General features: G+C 47.2%; 1 protein-coding gene across 5 annotated transcripts in view; it reads left to right on the top strand.

Moving 5' to 3' along the window:
* Positions 1–27,336, top strand: part of TMCO3 (transmembrane and coiled-coil domains 3) — a 612,636-nt gene that overhangs the window by 65,894 nt on the left and 519,406 nt on the right. For all 5 annotated transcript variants that reach the window (XM_069204660.1, XM_069204658.1, XM_069204662.1 and 2 more), the window contains exon 2: positions 24,085–24,634. In XM_069204660.1, the coding sequence (XP_069060761.1) occupies positions 24,185–24,634 (450 nt within the window). In that variant the 5' untranslated portion in view covers positions 24,085–24,184. The remainder of the gene's footprint in view (positions 1–24,084; positions 24,635–27,336) is intronic.

Genomic DNA, 27,336 nt, shown 5'->3' with positions numbered 1-27,336 from the left:
TACAATCACAAATGCAAATGACAAGATAAAACACTATCTCACCACCCAAAATGACTGTTCCAAAAGCTAGTCCACACACACCACCAGTCCATGCACACCGCCAGCTGAACTCCAATTCTCAATGCCCCCCTTAGGGGTAGATGGGCCTAAAAATGTAGCCAATCTGCCACCAAGGGGACAGAAAAATGGGCTAAAGTAAATAAAAACACATCTCCCTCCCCCATCCACCAGTGGGGGCAAGCGGGTGCCCCAAACATAAATTTATACAAATCCCTGGTGCTAGTAGGTGGGCCTCCAAATACAACCGATCTGCCCCTGGGGTTGGGGAGGGGTGGTCAGAAAACACCCAAAAGTATGTTAAAAAAAATAGCACCCCCCAAGGTGCCGCCCCCAAACATAAATTTAAACACATCCCTGTTGCTAGTGGATTTTCTGCCCCTCTGCCGGGGGCAGATAGGCCTCTAAATATGGCAGTTTTATTTATTTCCTCCACACAAACCCCCCCACCAAACAAAAACAAAAAATCACGAAGGTCACATTTGAGCCTTTGCAAATGCAAAATGGCTTTTTTAATTGTACAAACCATATTACGATTCAGTAACATGTTAGTGAATATCAATTTGGGTTTTAGAGTAAATACAGAATCAGTATTTGGAAGGGGCATGTAAAGGGCGTCTCTTCTAAGTACAGATTCTTTCTGTTATCCAGTAATGTTTTGCAACCAAAATCCCACAGATCATCATAATGTTTTACCACCAAATTAAAAGTGGTGGAGAGTATTCACACAAGGGAATAAGGTCCCTAGTGGGTACCTTCCTCTTTGTGAATGTCAACAAAACATTTTTTTTTACAGACATGCAGTGGTTTTGGGACCACTGCATGCTCGTAGATAAAATTAATGTTTATAAAATCAATTTTTTTGAAAAACGGGTTGCTAAAAAAATAATTGCTTTATTTAAAAGCGATCACAGACATGGTAGTCTGCTGACCCCAGCAGGCCACCATGCCTGTGACTTTGACCAATCGTAAAGGTTGTTATTTTGTGACCTACCTCATGCATATGAATGAGGTTGGTCAGATTACGATCCACTATCCATTGGTATTTTGTGAACCAATCTATTATTACATAGGTATGTTCACAAAATACCAATGCATTCGGTAGAAGTCGATGTGCAAATTGCACCCACTTCTACTGAGTGCATTTTAGTAGATTTCTATAAAGAAATTGCAAATTCTTATTTGATGCAGTTTACGGTTTCTTAACAGAAATATTAATATATCAGGCCCCACATTCTTTCAGAGGGCGAGTTCTCGTGGAGTAAAAAAGCAATTTTAAATAATATTGAAGCCACCTTGTATTATGAGCTGTTTTCTGCAGTTATACTTTGTCAGAATTATAGCCATCCTGTGTTTTCTTGCATCATAATGTCAGAAATAATCAATGATGCATAATTCATGAATGATGCTCATTGGCATCGAAAATGTAAGTGCTACCAACACTGCTCACTAACAAGCCAGTGCACCAGAAATCCCTTCATGATAAGCAAGCACGACATCAAAACTGGTACCACAATAAGATGAAAGGGAGGATTTGTATGGTCCTGACAGTAGGGCAGTGATGCACCTTAACCTGCAGTCCATTCAGGTAGCTTCTTTAAAGCCTAAACTCCTAAATTGTATAAATTCCTACCTAACATTATGTCAGACCCAGTATTGCATTCTTTGGGGGGAAAAAGTTCCACCTTCTTACCACTTTGGAAGTCGAAAGAATGCACCTTTCACAGCACTTGCATTATATGTTAATTAAAATAACCCATGCTTTGTTTCCAGCCATGCAATGTAATTTATGTTGTGTGGGTAGATGTGCCTATGGTGGCCTGGTTAAAAGAGCATTGGAAGATACATTCATAAGCTGAGAGCTAAATCAGATACCATGTTTGCCTTCTTTTTATTGTGTTGCAGCACTGAGGTACGTTTTTAATGTCACCACTAAATCTGAGTGGAAAACAATTCTCAACCTTAACATTAGCATACGTTTTGTTAAGTCGTTGGCATCTGTAAAAATCACAAATGTTATGATGATCATGAGAGCTTTTGGGAACATATCACACTTCGATAAATAAAAATGTTTCACTTCGCTAGAACAGCCATTACATACGCATTATGAAGCTTTCTGAAGCGAATCAACCTTGGCAAAAACAAGTTTGGGATGGCTGTGTATTGGAAGTCTGTTTCAAACTTATATTAAATTGGTTTTGCCGTTTCAGTATCTGCAAGTATCAGATTTGATTTTTGTCGCCTCATAGAGCTATGTTGATTTTTTTTTTTATGTGTAAAGATGGCACTTAGTGCAGGCCTATTTCTTTTCATTGTGTTGCACAATAGTTTATTTACAAGACATTTTAGTGCACTTTGAGGCATGGTAGAAGTCAGCTGGGCTACTTAATGGTGCTGAGGTAGGCTTCACAAACAATATTTGAGTTATTGATAATTGTTTTACTCTGTATGTCAGTTATCAATATACACAACCAACAAAATTGATCAGTATTTACAATACTTATAATATGCTTTTTTATTTTGGTAAGAAAACCAGATATGGGCTTTTGGGGCCAGAAAAGTTCCTGCAAGAGTTCTCCAAGAAGGGAAACAGCTTACTTAGCCACTGGAATTCTGGTGGTGATGGCCTCCATTTAGCCATCAGTGGCAGTAACCCAAGCCTTTGGAAGCCAGTGCCATGATCTTGTGAGATCAGAGTTTTGGGTTACAGGGTCAAAACACCCAAGGTTCACGGGGACTTTCACCAAAAGCCTTTCCTCCAAATTGATAATGATCAACGTGACCACTACAGGTTGGCATTGTTGCAAAAGAATACATCACAGTTCAATAAACTGATGGTTAGGCAGGGTGAAGACCTAGACATTTATTGGTGCACAGTAACTGCCCTGCAATGTTGTCTCTCCATCAAGGAATAGAAGGAACTGCCACCAATCCAGTCCTAATCTTTCTACAGCTGCCTCATCGTCTATGGGCACCAAAGCTCTATATTAAAAGATATCTGTTCAAAACTATACACATTTTAACACTTCTGAACATTTAATAAATAAGAAAAGTATAGCATAATAAGTAACAAATATCGAAACAAAGCTATCACTAGCCTAACAGAATAAAGTGAGGAAAGTGTGATATTTTGTTAAAGTATTACATATCATAATCTCTCACACTCCCATCCTCACAGACTTTTCATTTCCTTAGCCATTTGTGACACAGTTGCCAAAAGGCTCTTTTTGGAGTGAATGGAATAAGAAAGCACATTTGGTGGGGTGTCAACACTATCTACTTTTCAAGCAGTCAACCCCCGAGTAACCCAAAGTCTGTATGGGTGCTTTGTGGGTCTATCTCCTTTCTTTCCTAAGTGACCAAGTGGACCAGTAGTCTGACTTGTAGTCTTCCTAGTTTCATCAGAGGGTTGTGGTCAACGTTGGGGAGGGGGAGGGGCGTTGAGTCTTTTGGATGCAGCATAAGGGGAACAGCTACCATGATGGCTTTTCAAGCAAAAAAGGGGGAGAGGCGGATCTTGAAAGAGTCCGGGCCAGCCTTTAGTAGTGGGAGGGATCACTCCTCACTAACAAAGCAAGCCAACAAATCCATGATTATGTATGACATCTGGTGGGTAAATAAATTACCACTCTAATGATATCTAGAAAGGCAAAAGTCATTGGTAGGGTATCCTACTTAACCTGTGCATAAAACACCTGACCATAAAAGGAGCAAGAAGAATTTTTACAAACACTACATAAGGCTGATTACTCGAACTTCTCTCCAGCTGGCAAGTTAGGGGTTTGGAGCTATGCGAGTAGGTGAGTAGAAGAATAGAAAAAATTGATACCCAACTGAAGAGAATAAATTCCTGAGATCACTGATGTAATGTAATTCACAAGGGAACTTATTCACGTTCCTGAGAGAGTAAACCTGAGAACCCTAGCATAAAGGACTTTTAAAATGAGACTCAAATATTTATTCTCAGCAGGAGATGCTCCAAGAATAGACACAGATGAAACCTGATTGAGATTGTGCTGTGGCTTTCCTTGCCTGCCAAATCAGCTTGTTAATCAAGTTAATTTAATGGTTAAATTGTAGGACATCCTCGAGATCTAGCTTAACCCTTAGTTGGTTTTAATTTTTAATGTGTGTACGTTTAAGTTGGGTGTAATTCTATTTCGAAGTTTACAGTTGGGGCACCAGAAACTTCGCATGTATGTCACATAAGATAAACTGAGGGAGCGAGTGGGGTAGCCATACTCCTTCCCAAATCATTTCCATTGATTCCATTGAACGGTTCACCCAGATCCACTGGGCCGATCTTTAACTCTCACTGTTTCACTGATGGGACGGCCCTGATCCGTCATCTATACATGTATACCAATGGTGTTGATCAAAGCCACACTTGCATCATGGGCCGACGTGCTGGGGCTGTGAAAAGCCTGGAGGAAATGGCAATCCGACACTTAACAATGTAACTTCTTTTCCCATTACCTCCACTCATTCTCCTGCCTTGATTATATTACCATCAATCTAACTGGTATGCAGGATGTGAAGATGTGAAGATTCTCCCACATAGCTTATCACACAATTCGTAGGTAGATATGCATATTGGGGCGAACCTGGTGACCGCCCTGGGTGGGAAGTGCCTCAGTACATGGTGGCTAAAAGACAAAAATTTTGTTCGCTGCCTCAGAAACAAGATGTCTGCATGTGTACAGGTTACAATTAGATCCGTAGATTCAACAGTCACCATATGGGAAGCCTTCAAACAGCAATAAGAGGTTAAATCACTCCTTACAGGATAAAAAAGATCAAGGGAAAGAAACAAACAACCTGGAGGAGGAAATCAAGGAGACTGAGTGCACAGTTTCACTTAACAGAAATGAGGGCCCAATGAGTCAGTTGGCAGACGCTGTGGAGGAGCTATGGCTATGCAACATAAGATTTTTGAGTGGGGCGACAAAGCAGCTCAGTTAGTAAATTGGCTGGCAACACAAGCAATGGAACACACTTGATTCCTCATGTTCGCCACAGTGATGGTACACTGGCCTCTGATGCAATGTCCATAGTCAAAGTATTTGCATAATATTACACGGTCATCTGTGCGGCCCAAACCCCTACATCATCTAAACAGTTTTTAATTGTACTCTCTTTCCTCTTATTCCAAAGAGGGGGGTTGGATCCCCCGATATTCCTAGCAGGTCAGGTGGCTATTGCCTTTGTGAACACTGGTAAGATTCCTGTCCCTAATGGTTTTCCCCTAGAGTTTTTTAAGTGCTATTCCTCTCTGTTAACCCCTCATTTATTGACAATAATAGACAAGTTAATTCCAGGTCAAACTATCTGATGTTTTACTATTTGTTCTGTCTCTCGCCCGGCAAGGCTTTGCTCTGGGCACAGTTAAGGATTCTTTTTCATCGCTCTAGGCTTTCTTACGGTTGCTCGATCAGACTTCTTTGTTTAAATCACCAGTTGTGATGCAATTTCTGAAAGGGCTACAATATATGTTTTCCCCTTCACTAATTTTGATGCCCCAATGGGACCTAATTTTTTCCTTACTTATTATAGCTGTCCTTTGCAGCTTCTTACAACTAAAACTGTGTTCCTGATTGCCATCACCTCTGCACAGCGTGTGAGTGAGCTTCGGCTCTGTGTTCATCCACCATACACCACCTTCTCTCCGATAAGCTGGTTCTGTGAACTCGAGACTCCTTTCTACCGAAAGTTGTGATGCCGTTCCATATTTGTCAAACCGTCACTTTGTCGTGTTTCTGTGCTCCGCCTCACCCATCTAAGCAGGAGGACTGACTCCACCACTAACACTACAGGGTGGATGATCAGCTGTTTGCTGGAGCGAAAAAAGACAAGCTGTGCAGAAATGTGCCATCTTGACCTAGATCATGCTCTGCATTAAAAGCTTCGATGCGCTGGCAAAGAAGCAGCCTCCGGTAGGCTTGCTAGGCCAATTCATCAGGGCCAAAGCTGCTACCACTGCTCCCTCTCTTAGACATCCACAAGGCAGCAACGTGAGCTTCACTCCATGCAGTCACAAAGCACTAGTGTCTGAACATTCAAGTCCACCCGGATGAGCACTTTGCCCTCTCAGTTCTGCAGGACTTTCTGGTTTGAGTCCATTCACAGCCCACCTCCAACAAGTACTGCTTTGGTACCTATTCAAGAGGTCTGCGGCTGTAAGTCTCAGAAGGATAAGTTACTTACATTTGGTAACGCTCTTTCAGGTAGGGAGACTATTTGCTGATTCCTCACTGATCCTCCCTGTTCTGTGATTAGACTGTACCTCATAATAAGACCCTAAGTCTAAAAATCTGTTCGCCCGTATACCAATTTCCCTTTTGGGGCTCCACGTCTGGATGCATGGACAGTCTTGAAAGCGACTGACGTCAGCCTATGGGAGTTGTGCTTTTGTAGGTCCCACATATCACTTCTGGAGCGGAACAGCATCCGGTCAGAGCAGCACGGCCCCACCTTTTGACGTACAGAGGTACTACGAAAACATTTTTCGGATTCAGTCTGATGCCTGGGAAATACTCAAACGTTGAGGAATCTGCAGCTAGATAGTCTTTACCAGAAAGTGTGTTACCAAAAGTAATTAACTGTTCTTCATGCCTGTATACAACTTCATAACTTATTATTTTTTCTGTTATTGAAGTGCTGCGTTCTGGACCAAGGAGAAATGTAATTTGCTTCCTTGATAAACCGTGGCACCCTGCATTGAAAAATGTAAGGTAAAGCATGTTTTGTAACTTAAATGTTAAAATTAGATTCAAGCTGTTCTGTTGTCTATAAAAGCCAGTAAAACTGCATATTTCCCTAATTTATTCGTATTAGGCCATATGAAAGTTGATGCAGGTGGCAAAGAAACTTAGCTACATTCTTTTGTAAGATCTAAAACGAAACTGAGTTTTTTGTATGTCTGGGTATCCAAGCCATAACCATTGCAACAGGAAAAAAGCATGCATTTATTTCTTTTTGCCAACCCTGTAACATTATTTGCCAAAGGCAATGTTTTAGCTTGTATTTCTGCCTTTACCCCACCCCTATTGTCACTGTTCACTCCTCTGCTTGGTAAACATAAAACTAGGATGTCCTGCTTCCGGCTTACTTTTTTCTTACAGTCTGTTTGGCATTCATTTGGTTTTTGATATTAACTTTGAGTCTTAATGTGAAGAGGTTAACATTAGTGCAAGTACATTTCATTTCTATTTTTAACCTTGTGTTTTCTGCTATTGAAGGGGACAATTTATAAAATGTGGTCTTAGAATACCACTTGATTTGGTCAGATTTTAGAGTTTTATGGTTGTGTTGGAAATCCGTATTTTCACACTTTTACCTTATGGAACAAGATAATTGGTGCTTCCTATCCCCGGACAATGAAACTGCCAGATGTTTCCTCACTGTGTGTACCTTTCCCTAAAACAATAACCATTAGCACTATTTAAGATGGTATAGTTGTCATTTCTGTAAATCAGCTGTGAATTTCTCATAAGGTTAAACCAAGGCAGTCATGAACTAAGTGACATGTTACAAATAAAACTGCATTCTTTTAACTGCCAATGTTTCAAAAGCCTATATGTGTCTCACTTTGGGTTAGTAAAAGATGACAAAGACATTCCCTCGGCCTATTACTAATTATTGAAAATCAATCAGCATGGTATTATGTATACACTGCATTGAGGCTTTTATAATGTTGCTTTTTTTTCTGTCTGAGCTTTTTTGAAATTGAACTCCTACTTCTGGCTGACTCCTCTAAAGTTCCAAGAAGCAGGTTTCTTTCACGTGGACTGATCATCTGCCTTTCCAGAACAAATGGCTTCCTGCTGGCCAGTGCCCTTTTGTTGGGGGACCACCTGCCAAAAGTAGCATGCCACTGATCACAGCCCTGCTCAAATGAGTCTGCATTGCGTCTTGGCAAGACTCTAATAAAAACATTTGGTATTCAAAACACAGTGCAAACAGTGGCCATATTGGCTGTCATTACCCCATTTTTTTTGCAATTATGGGCAGTAAAGAAACTGCAATACTGGCCTTCTACTAAGCACTTCATGCTGAATACTGATTATAGTCATTCTCCCTAGGGGAGACCGGGCTTGCTTAGATCTGAAAGGAGTCTGAGGAGATTGACTTTTGGAGGCGCTACTGGAGTAAGAGGTAGGGAACCTAGTCAATGCCATGATCTGTCATCTTGCATATCTGTGCAATAAAACTTCAAGGCATTATGTGGGCAGCAAATCAGCTGTGGGAGCCTGGTTCATTGTGCTCATAAGTAGAGGAAGAGCATGTGTAGGAATTCTGACATTGTCTTAGAGAAACCTGCCAATCACTAGTTGGGCGACATTCTATAACCTGCTGACTCCAATCATGAGGCATAGTGCTGTTTTTTTTTTATTTTTTATTGTTTATTCAGTTAAGCACAAACCAAGAAAAAACATAAATTAATTCAGCAGAGCTCCAAACGAGTGGATAAGGATATGTGAGAGTCATTACACATCATATAACTACAGTGGTGTCACATATCTCAAGTATGACTCTACCGGCGTCTCTCGCCATCCGCCAGTATCCAGGGGTCCGTTCCAGAAGAGGAAATCATAAAGAAAAAAGGCCCACCATATCGGAAAGATGCAGCATTCCACCGCACCATGTAGGGAGAACGACAGAAACACGCCAATGATATTAATCAACCACCGTCGTACAGGAAGAACTGCAACTAGATACCAATTGCAAAAACCTCTAAAAGCAGGCAGGTGGAGGGCATAACCACGTCACGCAGGGCTATCGCACATCAAGGTAACTCGCATGACTCGGGGGGGGGGGGGGGGATTGAAACACTCAGTTGGGGGACATCAGTCACACAGCGCTCACAGTCTGCATAGCCAAGTATTCATTTAAAGGGCTCCAAATATCTTTGGGGCGAGATCTCTCTGGCATGAGTTCCCAAAATACTAACAGTTGGTCATGGCAGAAAGCTGCATCTCGTAGCCAGTCCGATCTGCGCGGGGCTCTCCCTCTGCCCCAACACATTGCTACTCTTCGCTTGGCCAGCAGCATAAGCAGGCCCACTAAACGTCTATGCGGGCTCTGCATTTCGTCCATATATCCCAACAGCACTATCTTAGGAGAGAGGGGTATCTCTTCCCCTATCATTTCAGCAATCGCTCGTCGCACCTCTTCCCAGTACTTATATACTTCCACACACTCCCATGCCAGGTGAAAAAAGCCCGCATCCGGAGCTCTGCAGCGGGCGCAGCGAGTGTCCGCCACCAATCCCATGGAGTGTAACTTCCTAGGTGTATAATATATTCGGTGTAGAAACTTGAAGTGCAGCAAGCGCAGCCTATAATTCGGGGACAATATCCTCATATGAGCACAACAGCTGCGCCACATCGCATCCGGGATAGGCTCCCCCACGTCTCACTCCCATGCAGCCCGGGCGGGCATCACCAAGCCACCACCCTGCTCCTGCGCAGCATTATACAGTTTGGTTATCAGCTTGGAGGGGGATTTCGCGCTACAGAATGCCTCCAAAGCCCAGAACTCAGAGGGAGCGGTCGACTCTCCAAAGAACCGATCCCGCAGCAAGGAGCGAACGCGGAGAGCATAAAAGCGCCACAACGGAGAGCCGTCACAGTTCGAGAGTGCGTCAGGGACATCCAACAGCCGGCCATCCACCACCCAGTCTCCCAGCACCAGCAAATCAGCGTCCCGTAGAAACCCGCGCACCCCTCCATCACAGAACATCTGGCCATCTGCCACCGCCATAACAGGTAGTGATGGCGCAAAAGGAGCCAACAACCCAGCCCGCCGCATCAACGCCTTCCATGCTCCCGCAGTGCAGGAGACCGTGTCTATTCCTCTGGGGCGGGTGAGAACCCGCCCGCCGAGCACACATACCAAGCCGTCAGGCCAGACAGAGTCACTCTCCGGTGCTAGATGTGGCATATATCGGGTCGGATTCAACCAAAAATACGCGAAATGTGCTTGAGCGCTGTGATAATATAACTCCAGGTTTGGGGCTGCCAATCCGCCGCGCTCAAATGGCAACGTCAATTTCTCCCAAGCGATGCGGGGCTGACGCCCCGCCCAGGCCAGCCGCACAAGCGCAGATCTCAGGCGCCGGAAATAAGCTTTAGTAAGTGGTAGGGGGAGATTTACGAATAGATACAGAAATTTAGGGAGTACCACCATCTTAGCAATAGCAATGCGGCCGGTCAGCGAGAGAGGAAGGGCCCTCCAGGCCTCCACCTTGCCCTCTAGCCATGTCATCGCTGTTTCGTAGTTAGCTAGTCAAAGCGTCTCCACATCACGGCATAGGTGTATACCTAAATAGCGCACTGGCCCGTCCGCCCAGACCAAAGGGTATCGCGAGTCGAATCTCTCTACACTAGGGGTTAGTGGCAGAATCATTGATTTCGACCAGTTAATAGTGACCCCAGAAAAGTTCCCAAAGCAAACAATTTCATCTAATAAGATATCTAGATTTTGCCCGGGATTGCGCACATATATCGCGATATCATCTGCATATAAAGATATCAAGACAGGGCGTTGCCGGAACCGTAGGCCACTATTGCTATACTTCTGACGCAGTCCCGCCGCCAGAGGCTCCATAGCAGCCGCAAAAAGAAGTGGAGACAGCGGGCAGCCCTGTCGTGTACCCCGCGAGACCAGGAATGGGGCTGATATACCCCCGTTGAGGCGAAGCCTGGCAGTAGGCAGAGTGTACAGCAACCTGATCCAATTCACAAAACGCGCGCTAAGGCCCACTCGATTCAGGAGTGCAAACATATATTCCCAGGCCAATGAATCAAAGGCCTTAGCCGCATCGAGAAACACTGCGGCCACATCATCGTCTGTCTCTAGTGATCCCAGCACCGCAAAGAAGGTACGTAGATTGTGGCTCGTGGATCTCCCGGGAACAAAGCCCGATTGATCTGGGAGCACCATTCTAGAAAGTAATGGCTGTAGTCGGGTCGCTATCATTTTTGCAAGAATCTTATTGTCAATGTTTATCATGGAGAGTGGACGGTACGAATCGCAACGCGTCGGGTCTTTACCAGGCTTCAAGATGGTTATTATTAAGGCCTCCCGGAGGGAGGTCGGAAGGGAGCCCACCGTCAGGGACTCTTCATACACCTCCAGCAGATAGGGGGCAAGGATGTCCCCGTATTCTTTATAAAAGGCAGGGGACAAACCATCAGTGCCAGGAGACTTATCCCCAGGTAGGCTCTGGATCGCCACCACCACCACCACCACCTCCTCTACCGTGAACGGCATATCCAGATACATCCTGTGTGCCTCTTCAAACCACACTAACGCAATGCTCTCAAAATATTCCTTCATATCTGCCTCTCTGAGACCCTCCGGAGGCGCGTATAGCTGCGAGTAAAATTTAGTAAATTCCTGCATCACGCCTCCAGTTCCAGTCACCCTGCCACCCTCGGTGTCTAACACTTCAGAGACGTAATTGCTGGCCCAGGGGCTGCGCAGCAACCCTGCAAGTGTCCTCCCAGCTCTCTCACCCTCTCCATACCTACGAGCCCGCGCATGTCTCCCAAGGAAGCAAACCTCTCTAAGAGAGGCCTCTTCATACAGTGACACCTCTCGTCTGATTTCCGCAAGTACCTCGTTTGACCATGTCGCCTCAAGTCTCCGCTCCAGGTCCTCAAGCCTCCTTTCAATATCTGCCATCTCCCGTCTTAGTGCCTTCACTATCCCATGCTGCTTTGCTAGGCACTCCCCACGGATCACCACTTTAAATGCTTCCCATACCGTGCCTGGGGAGTCCACCGACCCTCGGTTCTCCTAAAAAAATAGCCGAATAGCCTCTCGTATCTCCGCTCGAAAGGTGTCGTCCCGGAGAGCACCACTGGGCAGCCGCCACATCACCATTGAATGTAGCTCACTAGGCATCGCCAGGTCTAATAATACCGGTGAGTGGTCTGACAGTGTACGGGGGAGATGGTTAATTGTTCTAGTCCAGACCTCCACATCTCTAGTGCCCAGCCATCGATCAATACGGGACCAGCTGCTATGAAAGTAATTCAGACAAGTGCCCTCCCGCACTCCTGTGTGTCTCTGCCTCCACAAATCTACCAGTGCGCCACTATCCATTACTGCTGTCAATGCCCTTGCTGCCGAAACATGTTGCATCCTAGCCACACTCTCGTGGTCCAGCCACGCATCCAGCACAACATTAAAATCACCGCCCCAAATCACAGCCCCAGCTCCCAGCGACTCTGCTTGGCGCCATACCTCCAGGAAGAATTCCGAGTCATCCACATTTGGCCCATATACTGCCACTAGCCGGCAAGCCCTGTCTAACAACATTCCGCTCAGCATTACATATCTACCATTGGGGTCAGTAATGATCTCGCGCGTGCGCCACTGCAGCCCCTTACGGATAATGATTGCAACCCCCCGGGCGTAGCTAGAGTATGCCGAATGATGAGCCTCACCAACCCAGCCAGCCTTCAGCCTGCCGACTGTCGACGCCATCAGATGCGTTTCTTGGAGCATACAAATATCAATGCCATGACGTTTAACATAAGCCATCACCAGCCGGATTTTTCGGTTGTCATTAAGTCCCCGCACATTCCATGTCAAGCATCTCACAGTAGAAGAAGCATCATCCCCCATCCAGAACCTCAGTCATGCAGCTCCGCACATGGACACAGCCCTCCACCTGCCAAAAACCAAACAAAAAAAGAACCAAGATCATTTCCCAATTTGCCCCCTCCTCCCTCCTCCCACCCAGGCCCCCCAATCGGACCCTAGTAGTGTCCCACCCAACCATCCCTAGAGCCCAAACTGCAGGCATGTAACTAAAGAGAACCGGAATCATCCGTGGGGGCAGAAGCCCGCCGTTCAGCTCTCCACCCAGAAGGTATGGGAGAGAGGGGTCACGGGCAAACATCAGCTATACATCAGGGGCAGATCGCGGAGCGGACCCGCACTTCTCCACAGTTCCAGAAGCAACGAGGTCCCAGGTCTAACACTTAATCATTGTCACTAAGTGAGGCGTTTTCGGGGCTCACCCCCCCCGGCGCCCCCGCTCCTCGCTGTTTAGGCAATCGTCTTACAAACGTATTCGCCTGCTTTTGATCCGTGAAATATAGCACTTTGCCTTCATGCCGCACCCTCAATTTAGCCGGGTATAACAGAGCAAATCCTATTCCAGCCTGGCTGAGCAAACGCTTTATCGGCAGAAAAGCCCGTCTCTGTGCCTGTACGCCTGGAGTATAATCAGGAAAGAAGTTAATTTCGGAGTTCTTAAATATTAGGGGACTTTTCTCCCTAGCTAGCCGGAGCACAGTGTCTCGGTCCCTGTAATTCAATAGTCGTGCAATGATTGGGCGCGGAGGAGTGCCAGGCGGAGGCCGAGGGCCCAAGGATCGATGTGCCCTCTCAATCACCAACAGCCGAGAGAGCTCGCCAGCAAACAGCTCTTGTAGCATGTTCTCGACGAAGTCTTCCATGCGACCCATATCTGTTGCCTCCGGCAGCCCCACGATACGGATATTATTACGACGGGACCGGGCTTCCAGGTCCTCATTCTTGTTTCGTATCACCTCCAGAAGTCGTTCCATCTGCGCAATCTGTTCTCTATCGCCACTGCGAGCATCCTCTATCTCAGATGTGCGAGTCTCCAGAGTTTCAAATCTAGCGTTGTGGTCATCCACCCGGGCTCTAATGCGGTCAAGCCGCTCCGTTACATGATCCAGCTTAGCGTCTATCCCGGCCAAACTGGTCTTGAGTTCCATGAACATGGCTCTCACAGACATCTCTGAAGACCCCTCCTCAGCGTCTGCATCTCCGGGCCGGGGGTCGGAAGTGGCGCCACGTTTTTCTCCTCCGGGGAAGGAGAGTTTAGCCTGTCGCTTATCTGCCTTGCCCATCTTGCAGTATTACCATATAGTGCAACTGGCGCAGTCCAGATGCACCTGCCCGAGACTACAAGTCTCTAACGCCGGTAAAAACAACTGTTCGACTGTCTCGCTCACTCCACCAAGCTACCAGGCGGCCCCCGGCACGCCCAGTGGCCTCCGCCGCTCCCAAGTCCATTCATTTCTATACGTGAGCCCAGATTAGCTCCGCCGACTTCAGGGGGCACGACACAGCACAGGGGGGTCGGGGGGAGGGGGCCAGCCAGCCACCAAATTACAAGTCCAGGATGTTTAAGCTCCTCGAGCCCATCGGGGCACCGGGAGCGCAGCGCCGTGCCAGCCAGGACCCTCGACCCCCGCCTCGCCCCCAATCCGCCCCCTACCTGGTTCTATGCTCCCAGCACAGTGCAGGATTCCAAGCGCGGTCCGCAGGGCATCAGAAAAGTTTATGTACAGGCAGCCGGGGGCAGTATCCAAGTCCTCCAAACAGGTCCCCAAGCAGGCCCAGGTCTCAGGCACGCACCTTATCCAGTCCCGGCGCACTCAGCCAGCGCTCGATATGCGCTATCCGTCAGCCGGGCCCCGCGCTCCTCCGCCGTGGGTCCGGGAACCGGGATCCCCCGACGGAGACTCCGTCCAAGGGGCGGGAGCGGCCCGCGAGGCCGGGGCTCCCAGCCGGGGCACGCACCCGGGACCAATCGCCGGAGAAAAAAAGAGGGGGGGAGGGGGAGCCGCGGTCCGAAGCGACCGCCGATCAGGCTCCCCCTAAGTCCTTTGCACTCCTGTCCTCGCGCCCCTCGATCAGGGGGGGCGGCCGCTGCCTCCACTCCCCCCGCGCTCAACACAGAAGCCGGCGCGCGCGGAGAGCAGCCGGCGCCAGGCCTCCTGACGCTCCTCCGCTCCCCGGGCCCCGACAGCAGCCAAACCCGGCTCAAATAACGCCGGCAGAGGCCCCGGGGGGATGCCCCAGGGGTCGGCTCCTTCTCCACCGCATTTAGGATGGATTTTGACAGATAAATTGCCCGGCCCCGGCAGAGCCTCACAGGGTGACGGCCATCTTGCCCGGTGGCCAAGCCACGCCCCCACAGGCATAGTGCTGGTTGGAACGAAGAACTCATTGGAGACTACCGGCTTGTAAGATTTCTTGTATGCTGATGAATGTGACTCCTGTTTCCAATTGAATCTCTGGATCTGAAAAGTTGCTTTCCTGATCAGTAAAGTAGACCCTCTTGTTGACAAGCAAGTGAAGGATAGTCCAGCTTTGGTCCTGGGGGAGCTTGTTTGCTGTTGAACGTCTGGTGTGGTGAACAAGTGTGGAACAACAGAGGTGAAAAGAGCTGCATCCACCCACAGGAAAACCAACATTACCAGCTGTTACTGGACTGTTGGCCGTGGGTCGGAAGGACTTGGTGGAATGATTTGTCTAACTTGAACATTTGGGCTAGCAGTCAACAAGTATGTCCTGGAATTTGGAACACTTTGGAGTACAAGGGGAGATGCCACAATCGTTGTGATCAGAGCATAGACTAAACCAGTATTTTTAAAACCAGTAAATTTTCAGCTGCAAATGAATAACACTGTATTTTTGCTTTTTTGCCAAACACATATACTGTATTTACCACCCAATGGCGGTCTCGGAAAATCATTGCCCTCACGTTTAAATTATAACTGCCAAATGTTTTCTTTGTGACAAAAGCACCCCAGTTTATTTTTTGAATGCCTCATTGTCCCTACCACAGATTCATTGTGTTTTCATATTTTTAACTAATTTGGTTTTGGATTTTTATCACCCTGTAAGCACCCAACCTTGTACCGTGCACTGACTTCCCCCATGCGCAGTATGCGTTGCCCACAAGGCTGGCCTGCAGCCAGTCCCTGCGGCCAACCCCCCTAATCACCCAATACAATGTTGTGCACGGCTCTTTGCACATGTGTGGTGTAAGTTAGCCTCAGCGGGTCTGAAAATAGGTGTGAGAGGCTGTGTCTGTGGGTAAGAATAGCTGTCAGAGTATCTGTCCGGGTGTGAGAGTGCGTACATTAATATTTTAGTGGGTGCGTCGGTATGTGCTCAGGTCTGTGAGTAGGTGTGTGAGTGCGTAACTGTCTGAGTGGGTGCATGAAGGTCTGACTGGGGTAGAGTGAGTAGATGAGGATCTGAGTGGGTCTGTGAGTTGCTAAGTGAATGTCTGAGTGGGTCTGTGACTGTGTGCGTGAGTGGGTGTATGAGTTTGGAAAATTGATTCAAAGAGACACAGAGAGAAAAAAGTGAGAGGGGGAGATGGAGAGTTTTTAAGGCTTTGATGTCTGATATACTTAAAATGAGTTATAGGTCTCCAATTTAAAATAAAATAAAAATGTTTTATGAAAAAAAAAAAAATGGAAATGAGTCCAGCTGCACTCGAACCCCCATAACTCAGTGTGAAGGTCAGACCTTCACACTGGGCTGGTGTGGGGTTTGGGCAAGGTTTCTTTTTTTTTTCCCTAGCCCTTTATGGGCTTTCATATTTATTTATTTAAAATAAAATGAAAAACCATCACAAGTGCAGGTGAAAGCTCTGCTGTTTGACAGTAGAACCTCCTTTAAAGGTCCCGCTGTCAAACAGCAGAGTGTTTGCTGTGACTTGGCTGCAGCGCCTGAGCCAGGTCACAACAAACAGCTATGTCCTGGTGGTTGGCACCCCGGGACATAGCTGGAGCCAGACCTGGGGGGGGTCCCCAGAGCCATCCGTGGCTCCAAGAGGGGGGTCATGCAAACCCCTTTCCCCCCCAAACAGGACATAGCCTTTCTTCTTTTTTTTTTTTTACACTTTGCCCCCGAGGGGTGGTGGTCCCCGGGCCACTGGGGCTGCGGGCCCTCCCACCTCTACTTTCAGCAGTGCCTGGGGGGGTTGTCTCTGGGTGGGGGGAGAGCTGCTAGCCAACCCCCCACCCCCACATATTATAAATAAGGCAGCCCTGGGGAGGTGGCGGTCCCCATGGGCCCCCCCATTATGAAGCAATAGAAGCCCTGCCCCCCCCGCCCCCAATTATGACACAATAGAAGCCCCGGGGTGGTGGTCTACAGGTTGCAGGGGGCCCATGGGCCCCCCTTATATAAAAACTGAAGCCCTGGGGAGGTAGCGGTCCCCAGGGCAGCGGGGGGGGCACGGGCCCCCTGCATATAAAACAAGTGTTTGCAATGTAATGGGTCTCACGTTTGGTCAAGTTAGAGCTATTAGCATTGTAAATTCTTAACTCGACCTTTCTTGCCACAGAAAATGAAAAGTTAAAGATTTGACATAAGCCAGCTGATTCAGAGCACCATGGCTGCCATGAGCATAAGTGCGATGGAGAGACACAAATGGAAAAAAGTTCACTTGCAGTCAAGTGTATCAGCAAAAGTATAAATATCCATGTAACAGGGTCAATGGCCAAGGCAGTAACAAAACTACCCAAAAAAGAGACAAACGTAAAGCATTTACCAGTGATGACATCGTATTTTTGAAAGGCAAGCCTATGAACCAGTGATAGTGATAGGCGTGCAGTGTGCGTGGATGAAAGTCCAGATAGATCACAACACGTCAGAGCGCTTGCTCACTCGACCTAAAAAAATGAAGGCTCTGGGGAGGTGGTGGTCCCCGGAGCTATAGGGCCTGGGGCCCACCCAGGGGTCTATACATTTTTTTTTTTTTTTTTCAAACAGCGTGGGAGCCTGCGCTTTATTTTATTGTATTTTTCCCCATGGTTCTCATGAACTTGCGGCAAGAAAATATTAAAAACAAATATTTTTTATGCCCTCTGGGGGTCCCTATGGGACCCTTTGCCCACCAGTGCAAAGGGGTCAGGTTGTCCCTACCCTGGCCCCTTTTATTTTATTTTTTTCTGGGATTCAGCTCAAGCAAAGTCTCAATATGGCTGCCAACACTTCCTGGTTTGAAATGTTAGCAGTCAATCTGAGCTGTGCCTTTCCCTGCATGAGCTCATCTTTGTTCGCGACTGCTTCGCGGCCAGAGATATACAAATTTGAATTTCCCCAAATTACGCAAAAACTACTGAACTGATTTATTCTAAATAAGCAAAAGTGTAATCTGCATACCAACTGCTAGCTTTCTGCCAAATTTGGTGTAATTCTGTCCAGTGGTTGTTCCTATGGTCATGTCTAAAGAATCCTATGGAAATTAACATGGGAAACGCATTGTTTTGGAGCCCCCTTTTTCTCAGCCCCCACTTGACGGATCACCCTGAAACTTTCCATGCGCAAAAAGAATGACCACAACACTTTTTTGAAACATTTCTGAAGATTCGTCAAATGGTGCCAAAGATATAGGCAAGTCAAAAAACTCTCTTCCTATGGAAACTTGGTCCTAACTATAACTACCTACTGGCAACAAAAAATATATATATATATATATATATATATATATATATATATATATATATATATATGTATTATCAAATTTAATGTTGTTTTTGTAAAAACATCATACATTTTTTTCACCAAGTTTTTTAGTAGAGTGTGGAGATGAAGTAAGGCAGGGCAGTGTAACCGTATTGGTTGCCATTATATGAGTTACAATAGAGGCTGCACCTTTTAAGAACTCAGATACCACCAGTATCACTTCATGCTGAGCAGGTGGCAGTTGCTTCTGGTTTTTTTTCTGGCTCCTGCTGGCAGGATCCTGGCACATTGAGCTCAGCCAATTTTTGGCTTTTTTCAAGAAAAAACACCTCTGCGTTTAACTGACAACAGATATACTCAACGTATTTGGTCTCTCCCTAGCTTTTTCTGTCATTTTCTGACAGAAATTTGTAGTTTTGACCTCTAAAATGCCATACCTAGACAATGGGAGGAAAAAGGCTAAGACAAATCCTCGCAGAGTATGTATTCTCTGTCTTCCAGATACTTATGTTCCTGACAATGGCTGTATTTGTAGGAACTTTTTCAAGACGCACCGTTTGTGACAGGAAGATTTGCCTTCAGGGTGCAGAAGACCGGCGAAAGCATAAGACGCAATCTGAAGGTGGGACCTCAGGGCGAGGAGAGGATCAGTCCTTTTCTAGGACTCTGTCATTGGTCTTTGGAGGGCATCCCAAAAAAAGACTAAAAAGCATTGTTGGTCCCAGTTGATGTTGAGAACATCGGCATTGAGTAGAGTTACAGCGCCAACCTGTTCGCCATCTATCCATGGGTCGACGTCGAGGAAGTGCTGCAGATCGATGTCATGACAACACCGGCATTCCACAGACATCGAGGATCCCAAGGTCACCTCACTGTTTGCTGTTGAGATCTTTATCGATGTTGACACATCACCGATGATCAACGGAGTGGTCAAGATAGTCGCTGAGACGCTCTTGGTTGCTGTCAAGACATTGCCACCATCAAAGAGTAGATCAACGTCGAGAGAGGCAGGACCGTTGACATCAATAACTGTTTCAGCCTTCTCCAGGCTTCAGGAAGCGTGCAGAAAAAAAGAGACAGATCTACAGTCGCCAGACTCAGAGTATTCTTGCGCCTATTCCCCGTCGCGTGATGCACCAGCCAATCCTCTGACAGCATCATCTCCGCTTCCTCCTCCACAGCCTGCTCCACCTCCACCACCTAGACCTGGAACGCTTGCTTTACCACCACCAGTGCCACTACCTTTTGCACCAAGACCCAGATCTCATTCCCGTTATCACTCTAGTCACTACTCCAGACACTGTTAACATAGTTCAAGGCTCTCATCTGCATCGTCAAGGCGCACACACCATCGGCACCATTCGGCAAGGTCTTGATCCAGACAAACCATAGTGACCTCCTCTACAAGTTCTGGGAGGTTCTTCACCTCTTCTCATTTCACCTGTCGATGACATTTCAAGAAGGTCTACAGTTCTGCTGCCACCAGAATGAAGGCTACAAGTGCCACTGCCTTATTAGGTAAATACAACAACGGCCTCTGGGAATCACTCCAACAGTTTTTAGAACAGATCCTTAGAGACAAGAGAGAGGACCTTTATTAAATTCTTACTGAAGGCTTAATGGTTTCCAATCGAGTCATTAGTGCAGCAGCGGATTCCTCTTTACTGGTGGCGCATGAATACTGGTGGAGATGTCATTGATTCAGACAGACGGGCTGGCTCTCCTTAATGCGGGGCTTCAGACGTGAACCGGAAGAACATCCAGGGCAGAGATTGGCGACGAGGGTGGTCCGGGCCCCTTCTCTATGCCTCCCCACTCTGCAACTCTGCACTATATGCTACTGCTTTCTATACTCTATCCTGCACTTCTTCACTCTACTCTGATACAATCTATTCCATGCCACTACACTCTAAGCCACTCTACTCTTCACCACTGCACTCTATGGCACTCTACTGCAATCTACTTTGCGCCACCGCCCTCTATGCCACTGTAATCTACTGTGCACCACTGCACTCTACACCACTTCACTCTACACCTCTGTACTCCAATCTGCTCTATTCTATGCCAATGCACTCTACTTTGCACCAAGGCACTCTTTGCCACTGTACTCTACACCACTCCAGGGTAGGCCACTCCACTCTACCCTGCACCACTCAACTCAATGCCAGTGCACACTACGCCACTGCTCCATGCCACTCCACTCTTCCCTGCAACATTCCACTCTGTGCCACTTCACTCTACTCTGGAGGAATCAACTTTACACCACTGCACTCTGTGCCACTCTACTCTACGCTGCACCACTCTACTGCGCTCTCTGCAGCCCTACTCTAAAACACTGCATTATACACCACTTTACTCAAAACCAATCTACTCTACGCCAACTACTCTACACGCTGCACTCTACACCACTATACTCTACTCTGCAAAACTCTACATCACTGCAGTCAACACTATTCTATACCACTGTACTAAATGCCACAGCGCTCTACTGCACCGTACTCTGCAACACTCGTTAACTCTGTGCCACTGCACTCTGCAAGACTGCCCTCGCCACAACTGAATTCTGTGCCACTGCACGCTACGCCATTCTACACCATTGTGCTCTACTTCACCGCACTCTAGGCCACTCTATGCTAGATCAGCACCACTGTATGGTACGCCACTGCTCTCTCTACAGCCATTCTACACCATTGCGCTCTACATCACTGCACTCTAGGCCACTCTATTCTAGTCAGCACCACTGTACGCCACTGCTCTCTCTCTCTCCAGCACTCTACTCTGCAACTCTACTTTGTGCCACTGCACTATACGTCAGTATACTCTACACCACTGCACTCTGAGTCCCTCTTCTCTGCAAGACTACACTCTCCACTACTCTGCACCGCTGCACTCTATACCACTACACTCTACACCACTCATCTCTGCACCAATGCACTCTGCCCACTACACTCTACACCACTCTAAACTACTCTGCATCACTGCACTCCACGCCACAGCACTCTACACCACTCTACACTATGTCTTGCACAACTGCACTTTACCTTGCACTTCTTTACTCTGAAACAATCTACAAAGCGCCACACCACTCTGTGCCACTGCACTCTAAGCTTCACCAATGCATTCTACTCTGCGCCACTCTACTCTGTTCTTCCCTAGACCCCTACACTCTGCCACTTCACTCAAGACCAATACCCTCTAAGTCACTGCACTCAGTGCCAATCTACTCTCCACCACTGTACTTTACACCACTTCACTCTCGGCCACTCCACTCCATTGCACTGCACTCCATTCTGTAACGCTCTACTAAATGAAACTCTGCTTCACTCTGTGCCACTCTACACAACTTCCTCTATGCCTGTCCATGCCACTTTACTCAACTCTATTCTAAGACACACTACTCCACTCTGCGCCACTCCATGCTGCTTTACTCCGACACTCCACTTTGACACTCTTCCCCACTGTATGACCTGGCACTCAGTGACAACCTACTCTGCTATACACCGCTCTACTCTGTAATACTCTGCTCCACTCTATGCAACACACTCTATGCCACTCCACTCTGCATTGCTCCACAACACGTTATGCCACTCCATTCCACTCTGACACTCTACTCTCCACCACTCAACTCTGACACTCTATGCCTTTCCACTCTACAGCACTCTACTCCCCCCACGATACTCCACAACACTATGCCACCCCATTCAATGCCACTCATGACACTCTACGCTACTCAACCCTACCCCATTCAATGCCACTCCATGACACTCTACTCTACTCCACGACATTCTCCTTTACGCCATAACTTTTAGCCATGCTGAACAGCTGCCAAGCTGGTGTACACCATAGCTAAAACATATTGGCAGATCCGATAGGTCTTGCATAGGCAAGACCTATTGACTTTGCCAGTGCTTGTTTAGATTGCCATTTGCATGACCAGTAGTCTGACAGTGGAGTTTGTTTTAAAGAAACACATTCCAAGAGTGCCGCCTATATTTATGCATGCATTACGACAAACAAGTATACATGTGAAGGCAATATTCAATATAAACGAAAAATATAACTTGGACCTTCTAAATGCGGACCAGATTGGATCTATGGAACGTAAATACAATGACGTATTGTTTATTTCCCTTTCACAAGGGCACTATAAACCATTCTTTCTAAGGGCGAGACTCCTCGCCTCTTTTAATCACAAGACGTTAATTTAACTTGTGTCACCGCTAGGTTCTCGTGCAAATTCATAATAGTAACATGAGTAATAAGGTCTGTGTAGCCATCCATGAGTTCGGATTACATCATAAACCAGTGGTTTGTTTGTTTGCAAATGTCACCGGAAGCCCAAATGACAATTTAGGACCAAATTATTCATGTTACCCGTTATCTTTTATTTTATTTACTTATTTATTTTGAGCTTAAAGTTTTTTTTTTGGGGGGGGGTGGAATGTTTAATAGAAACCATAAGTGTAATAAATGTCCGAAGTGTTTAACTGTCTAAATATGAGAAAATATCTTATTGTATAGATAAGAATGTACAACAATAAATAGATTTTGCTTTGTTAAAATGTGTCTTCTGTCAGTAGAAGGGAGTGTTCTTCAAGCTATACTCTGGAAAGATACAGCCAACAGTGGGCACTCTTTGGAGTTGGAATGTTCAGCTATTGTATACTTTACATGAACAGAATGTAAATTAAACTGTGGACAGTGGTAAAGCTGTACAAACTGATTTGGGGCTATCACTATGACAACGATAACCCTATTTCACAGGTATCTTTGAGATATTTTCAATTTTTCACCAAAGTACCAGATTGTATATTTCCACCACAGATTGTTGGTTTCTGCTTTCTTATGGAGCTAAAAAAGATTGCCTGCTTAGTTAGGTCTGCTGATCCTCCTGATATTGATTTATGTCAGTTAAGCAATGGAGTCGTGGACAAACAAATACGCTATTTAAGATGAATGCCTCGCTCAAATGGTTTGTAGAAAGACAGGGCTGCTTTTTAAAAGTAATTCAATAAAATATGTAGATTCTCCATTAGCACTGTATAGCAGCTAAACTCCAGAAGTTGCAAACCTCTCTTGCTAATCCAGTGAAAGGGCCTTTTTCAGGGTCGAGCGTGCAAGCGGTCTGGCCTGTTGTAATCTCTCTGTGGGCTTTAAACCACGCCCACTACTGCTATTCATTCTTTGTTGTGCTTGTCTTAAATGCTTCATTATTATTGGTGCAATTTGTGAAACGTCCTTCCTTTCTGTTCCCTCCCAGGTGATTTCACTAAGTGAACATTTTTGTTGGCCATCACACTACGTCACACTTCCTCCTATTACAGCGTGTGATGGACCCCCAGGTTTCTATTTGCCTTTTATCCCAGCTGCGATTCTTTCTAGACATTCACGCAGGGAGCCAATAACCCTCACGCTCATGGCGGCCCTGGCACTTTAAATTGACTTGCTTATGTCAACTGTTTTTCTTTTCCTTTTTAATTTATGTGGCAAGAAAAGTCCAGTTAGGAACTTACAAAGCTAATAGCTCTAACTCAAGCAAACGCGAGACCCATTCCATTGCAAATGCTTGTTATTCTTATGCCCTGGGATGATTTCACGCAAGTGCTGCAATCCGGATTAAGCCAGACCTAAAACAGTGAATCATTATTTGTGGTGCTTTTCTTATCATTCACCGCAGTGCTACTGAATTATATGATTAGTTATAAGAGGCCATACATAAGTATTGTATTTCAGATTTGTCACCTTATCTCATTATTTTTGTTTCAGAAGTTGAGCTGTACTCTGAAGATGCAAGCAGTGTGTGGCGGAAGCATTGTGACTGTGTCTGAATGTACATGCCAGGTTGGTCGGTGGACAAACCCACACAATGAGGGCACCCTGCCAGGTTTGCTTGCTGTGGCTCCTGACCTGCCTGCTACCTTTCCAGTCAGTGAGGGGTGCAGAGCATGACAGCGTAGCGAAGCATGCAATCAAGTTACACCAGGGCAAAGGTGCAGCGGTCACGCAACGAAAACAGTGGCTCATTGGCAACTGCAGGAAACTCTCTGCACTTCTTCATCATAAGAATGTGGTCCTCAATAAGTTAAAGAATGCAATCAAAGCAGTGGAGAAGGACTCTGGTCTCTCGAATGAAGAGAAGCTTTTCCAGGTACACACGTTTGAAATTTTCCAAAAGGAGCTAAATGAAAGTGAAAACTCTGTATTTCAAGCTGTCCACGGGCTCCAAAGGGCTTTGCAAGGCAACTACAAAGATGTTGTGAACATGAAGGAAAGCAGCAAACAGAGGCTGGAGGCCTTACGAGAAGCTGCAATAAAGGTAAGAACTGAATAAAAGGAAAGTTATGTGTGGGTTTGGATTGTGGGGAACCACCACCATCAAGCTTTTCTACTAAACATTGTTCTAGTGCTGTTGTAGAGGGTGAATTTAATGTTATAATGTTATATCTTGTTTTGCTTTCTGTTTTATCCAGTTAGGATTATATAGTCTCCCTTGCCTGAAACATCTACCGTGCCCACAATGGTTTAGCAAAATCTGACATGCTGACATAATTGGTGCCATTTTGTATTATAAATAAACAAAATGTTCAGAATGTCGTGTACATTTGTTTGAATGTCACTCTTTGTCACTGTGTGCACAGATTATAAAAATGGCTAATGGACTTTGTATTAACAGGCAAAGCTGTTGGTGACCTGCAGTCCGTCTATTTGCTCTCCATTCTTTTGTGGAAGGGTCCTAGAATCCCCCTACAAGCAACCAGATGGCCGGTTTGTGTTCTCATTTGAGTGAAAAGCTTTGCCAGGGTCCCAGGCCACACTCCAGAATGGCTAAAGACACCTGACCGGATCCTGGGGGTCTGTGAGACAGCCTGGTGTGTCTGAATGATGTCCAGGATGGGGTTCTAGAGGCCCAGGGAGGGCTCCCCTGCTTGCCAGGATAAGAAGCTGTGACCGGGCCCCTGGCCTGACTGTGGTTAGAGCCTACAAGTTGCAAAGCCTACTGGATAGGGCTCCACAGGGTCACCAATTAGCATGCCCGGATTGCAAGCGCCATATCCCTGGTCTCTCTTCACAAGCCCCCCCTCCCAGTGGAAGGCCGCGTTATTGAGCTCCATTCTCCAGCACTCTGTGTCGCAGAGTGCCTGAGTCAGTCCTGCAGGCACCAATAATGTTTGACTGCTTAGCCTGTTTAAGAAGCTCTGACTGGGCCCTGAGTCAGTGTTTCAGCTAGCCTGTAGGTGGGAGTTGGAGCGGGGGAAAATCCCTTGTTTCTGGGCTCCATTTTCTGGCCCACTGTGTCAGTTAGACATCAGGGCTGGGTCATGCAGGCTGGGTTAGCTCTCTCCTGCTTGGCTGAGTTAACACGCTTTGACCGTAGGAGCTCTGGTTAGCACAGGGGTAGAAGCACTTGGCCTCCATTCTCCGACCTGCTGTGTCTCAAAGTGCCTGGGATGGGGCCCGCAGCCACCAGGAGGGTTCCCCTACTTGGCTGGGTTTAGAAGCTCTGGCTGGTCCCTGGGTCAGAGCTCCGGCATGCCCAGGCTCAGTTCTCCAGCCTGCATTTTTTCCAGAGTACCCAGATAGGGCTCTTCAGGCCAAAGGAGAGCTTTTCTTTATTGCTGAAGTGAAAAGGAAAGGTGTGTCTAGACTCCAGGTCAGAGCTCTGTGAAGTTCCTCCACCATCACCCCAGTGCCTGAGGCCCAACTCGTGTTCTGACAGTCCAGCCAATGGACTCCCTTCACACCATTCTGACCCTTCAAAGGGCAAGTAGAATCTTTTCCTAAGTCTTGATGGCTGACTTTCAAGCATGACACAGGCACACTCAGATGGCTGAGCATCGGTGGAAGTCCAGTGAGGACTCATTAGACTCCTGAGGCCCAGTCAGGGCTGCAAGAGGTTAAATACAGTCACCAAGACATCACTTGGTGTGCATGGGTTACAAGAAAGGCAGCCTGCCTCCGAATTGGTAGGGGCAAGGTACTATGGACCCGCTTAACATCCGGTTGTTCTCCCTGGTGCTACGAGGGCCTGCTTGTCTGATGCCCCAGGGACCCAGTTCTATATCTGCATTCCAGTCCTGTCCGATGGTCTTCTACTGCAAGCCTACCTTCCTGGAGAGAAGGCAGGGATACGAACCTGACATTCCTTTTCAGGGCGGTCTGCTTGGGGACAGTCTACCCAGCTCTATACTCTGATTAATTGTGCACACTAGTCTGTTTAGGGATGGACTGCCTGACCAATGTCAGCTCTTATTTAAAAGTGACTTGTGGGGGGGTGTCGCCAAGATGATGGACTAATGAGACATGTTCCAACGCTGCTTCACTCCTACCACCAGTCCTGCCCACCTTTACTGCCTCTCATCGGGACGTCCCAAGGCTATGGGGTGCCCCGGACACCTGAGGAGCGCCAGGGAATGCCAGTGAGGCAGCCTAAGGAGGAGCAGCCGCTCCAGCGGCTCTGAGCAGCGTGCAGCCTGAGTACATGGTGGCTGGCTGATTGCAGGCTGGGGAGAACGCCCGTGTCTGGGGACTGACTGCGTGCTGCCCGCGGCCCACTCTTGCCCCTGAGATCTGCACACCGGATGAGGGGCCCTGTCTGTGGCACGGGCTTGGGCCCAGTTACCCCACTTGAGCACCTTCGTGGTCCGAGGGAGCCTGGCAGAGATTTGAGGAACGGAGGTCCTCTCCCCCTCCAGGCCTACAAGGAACAGCCTCCACAAGGGCAGGCAGACCCCTGAGCGAAGAGGCCTGGAAGCCCACACTAAGTGAATGTGGAGGCCAGCGGACAGCGCAGACTGTTTGGGAGTCCCGACTGTGCTGAGACTCCTACTGCCAGCCTACAGGTACCGTGAGCTGTGCTCTCCCTCACACCCTCGTGGATGGATGGCCCTGCTGTGCTCTGACCCCGAGCCTAGCGACCAGAGGCCTGGCTGAGTCCCCACTGCCTCCTTTCCCTGTGGTAGGGAGAGTGCCTGGTGGGGGAGCTTCATTGACTGGCCTGGGGGATTAGGGGAGCGACAG

The sequence above is a fragment of the Pleurodeles waltl genome, chromosome 8 (genome assembly GCF_031143425.1).
Source record: "Pleurodeles waltl isolate 20211129_DDA chromosome 8, aPleWal1.hap1.20221129, whole genome shotgun sequence".
Taxonomy (NCBI): Eukaryota; Metazoa; Chordata; class Amphibia; order Caudata; family Salamandridae; genus Pleurodeles; species Pleurodeles waltl.
The sequence above is the reverse complement of the archived record's forward strand: the minus strand, read 5'-3'. Positions and strand labels throughout refer to the sequence as shown.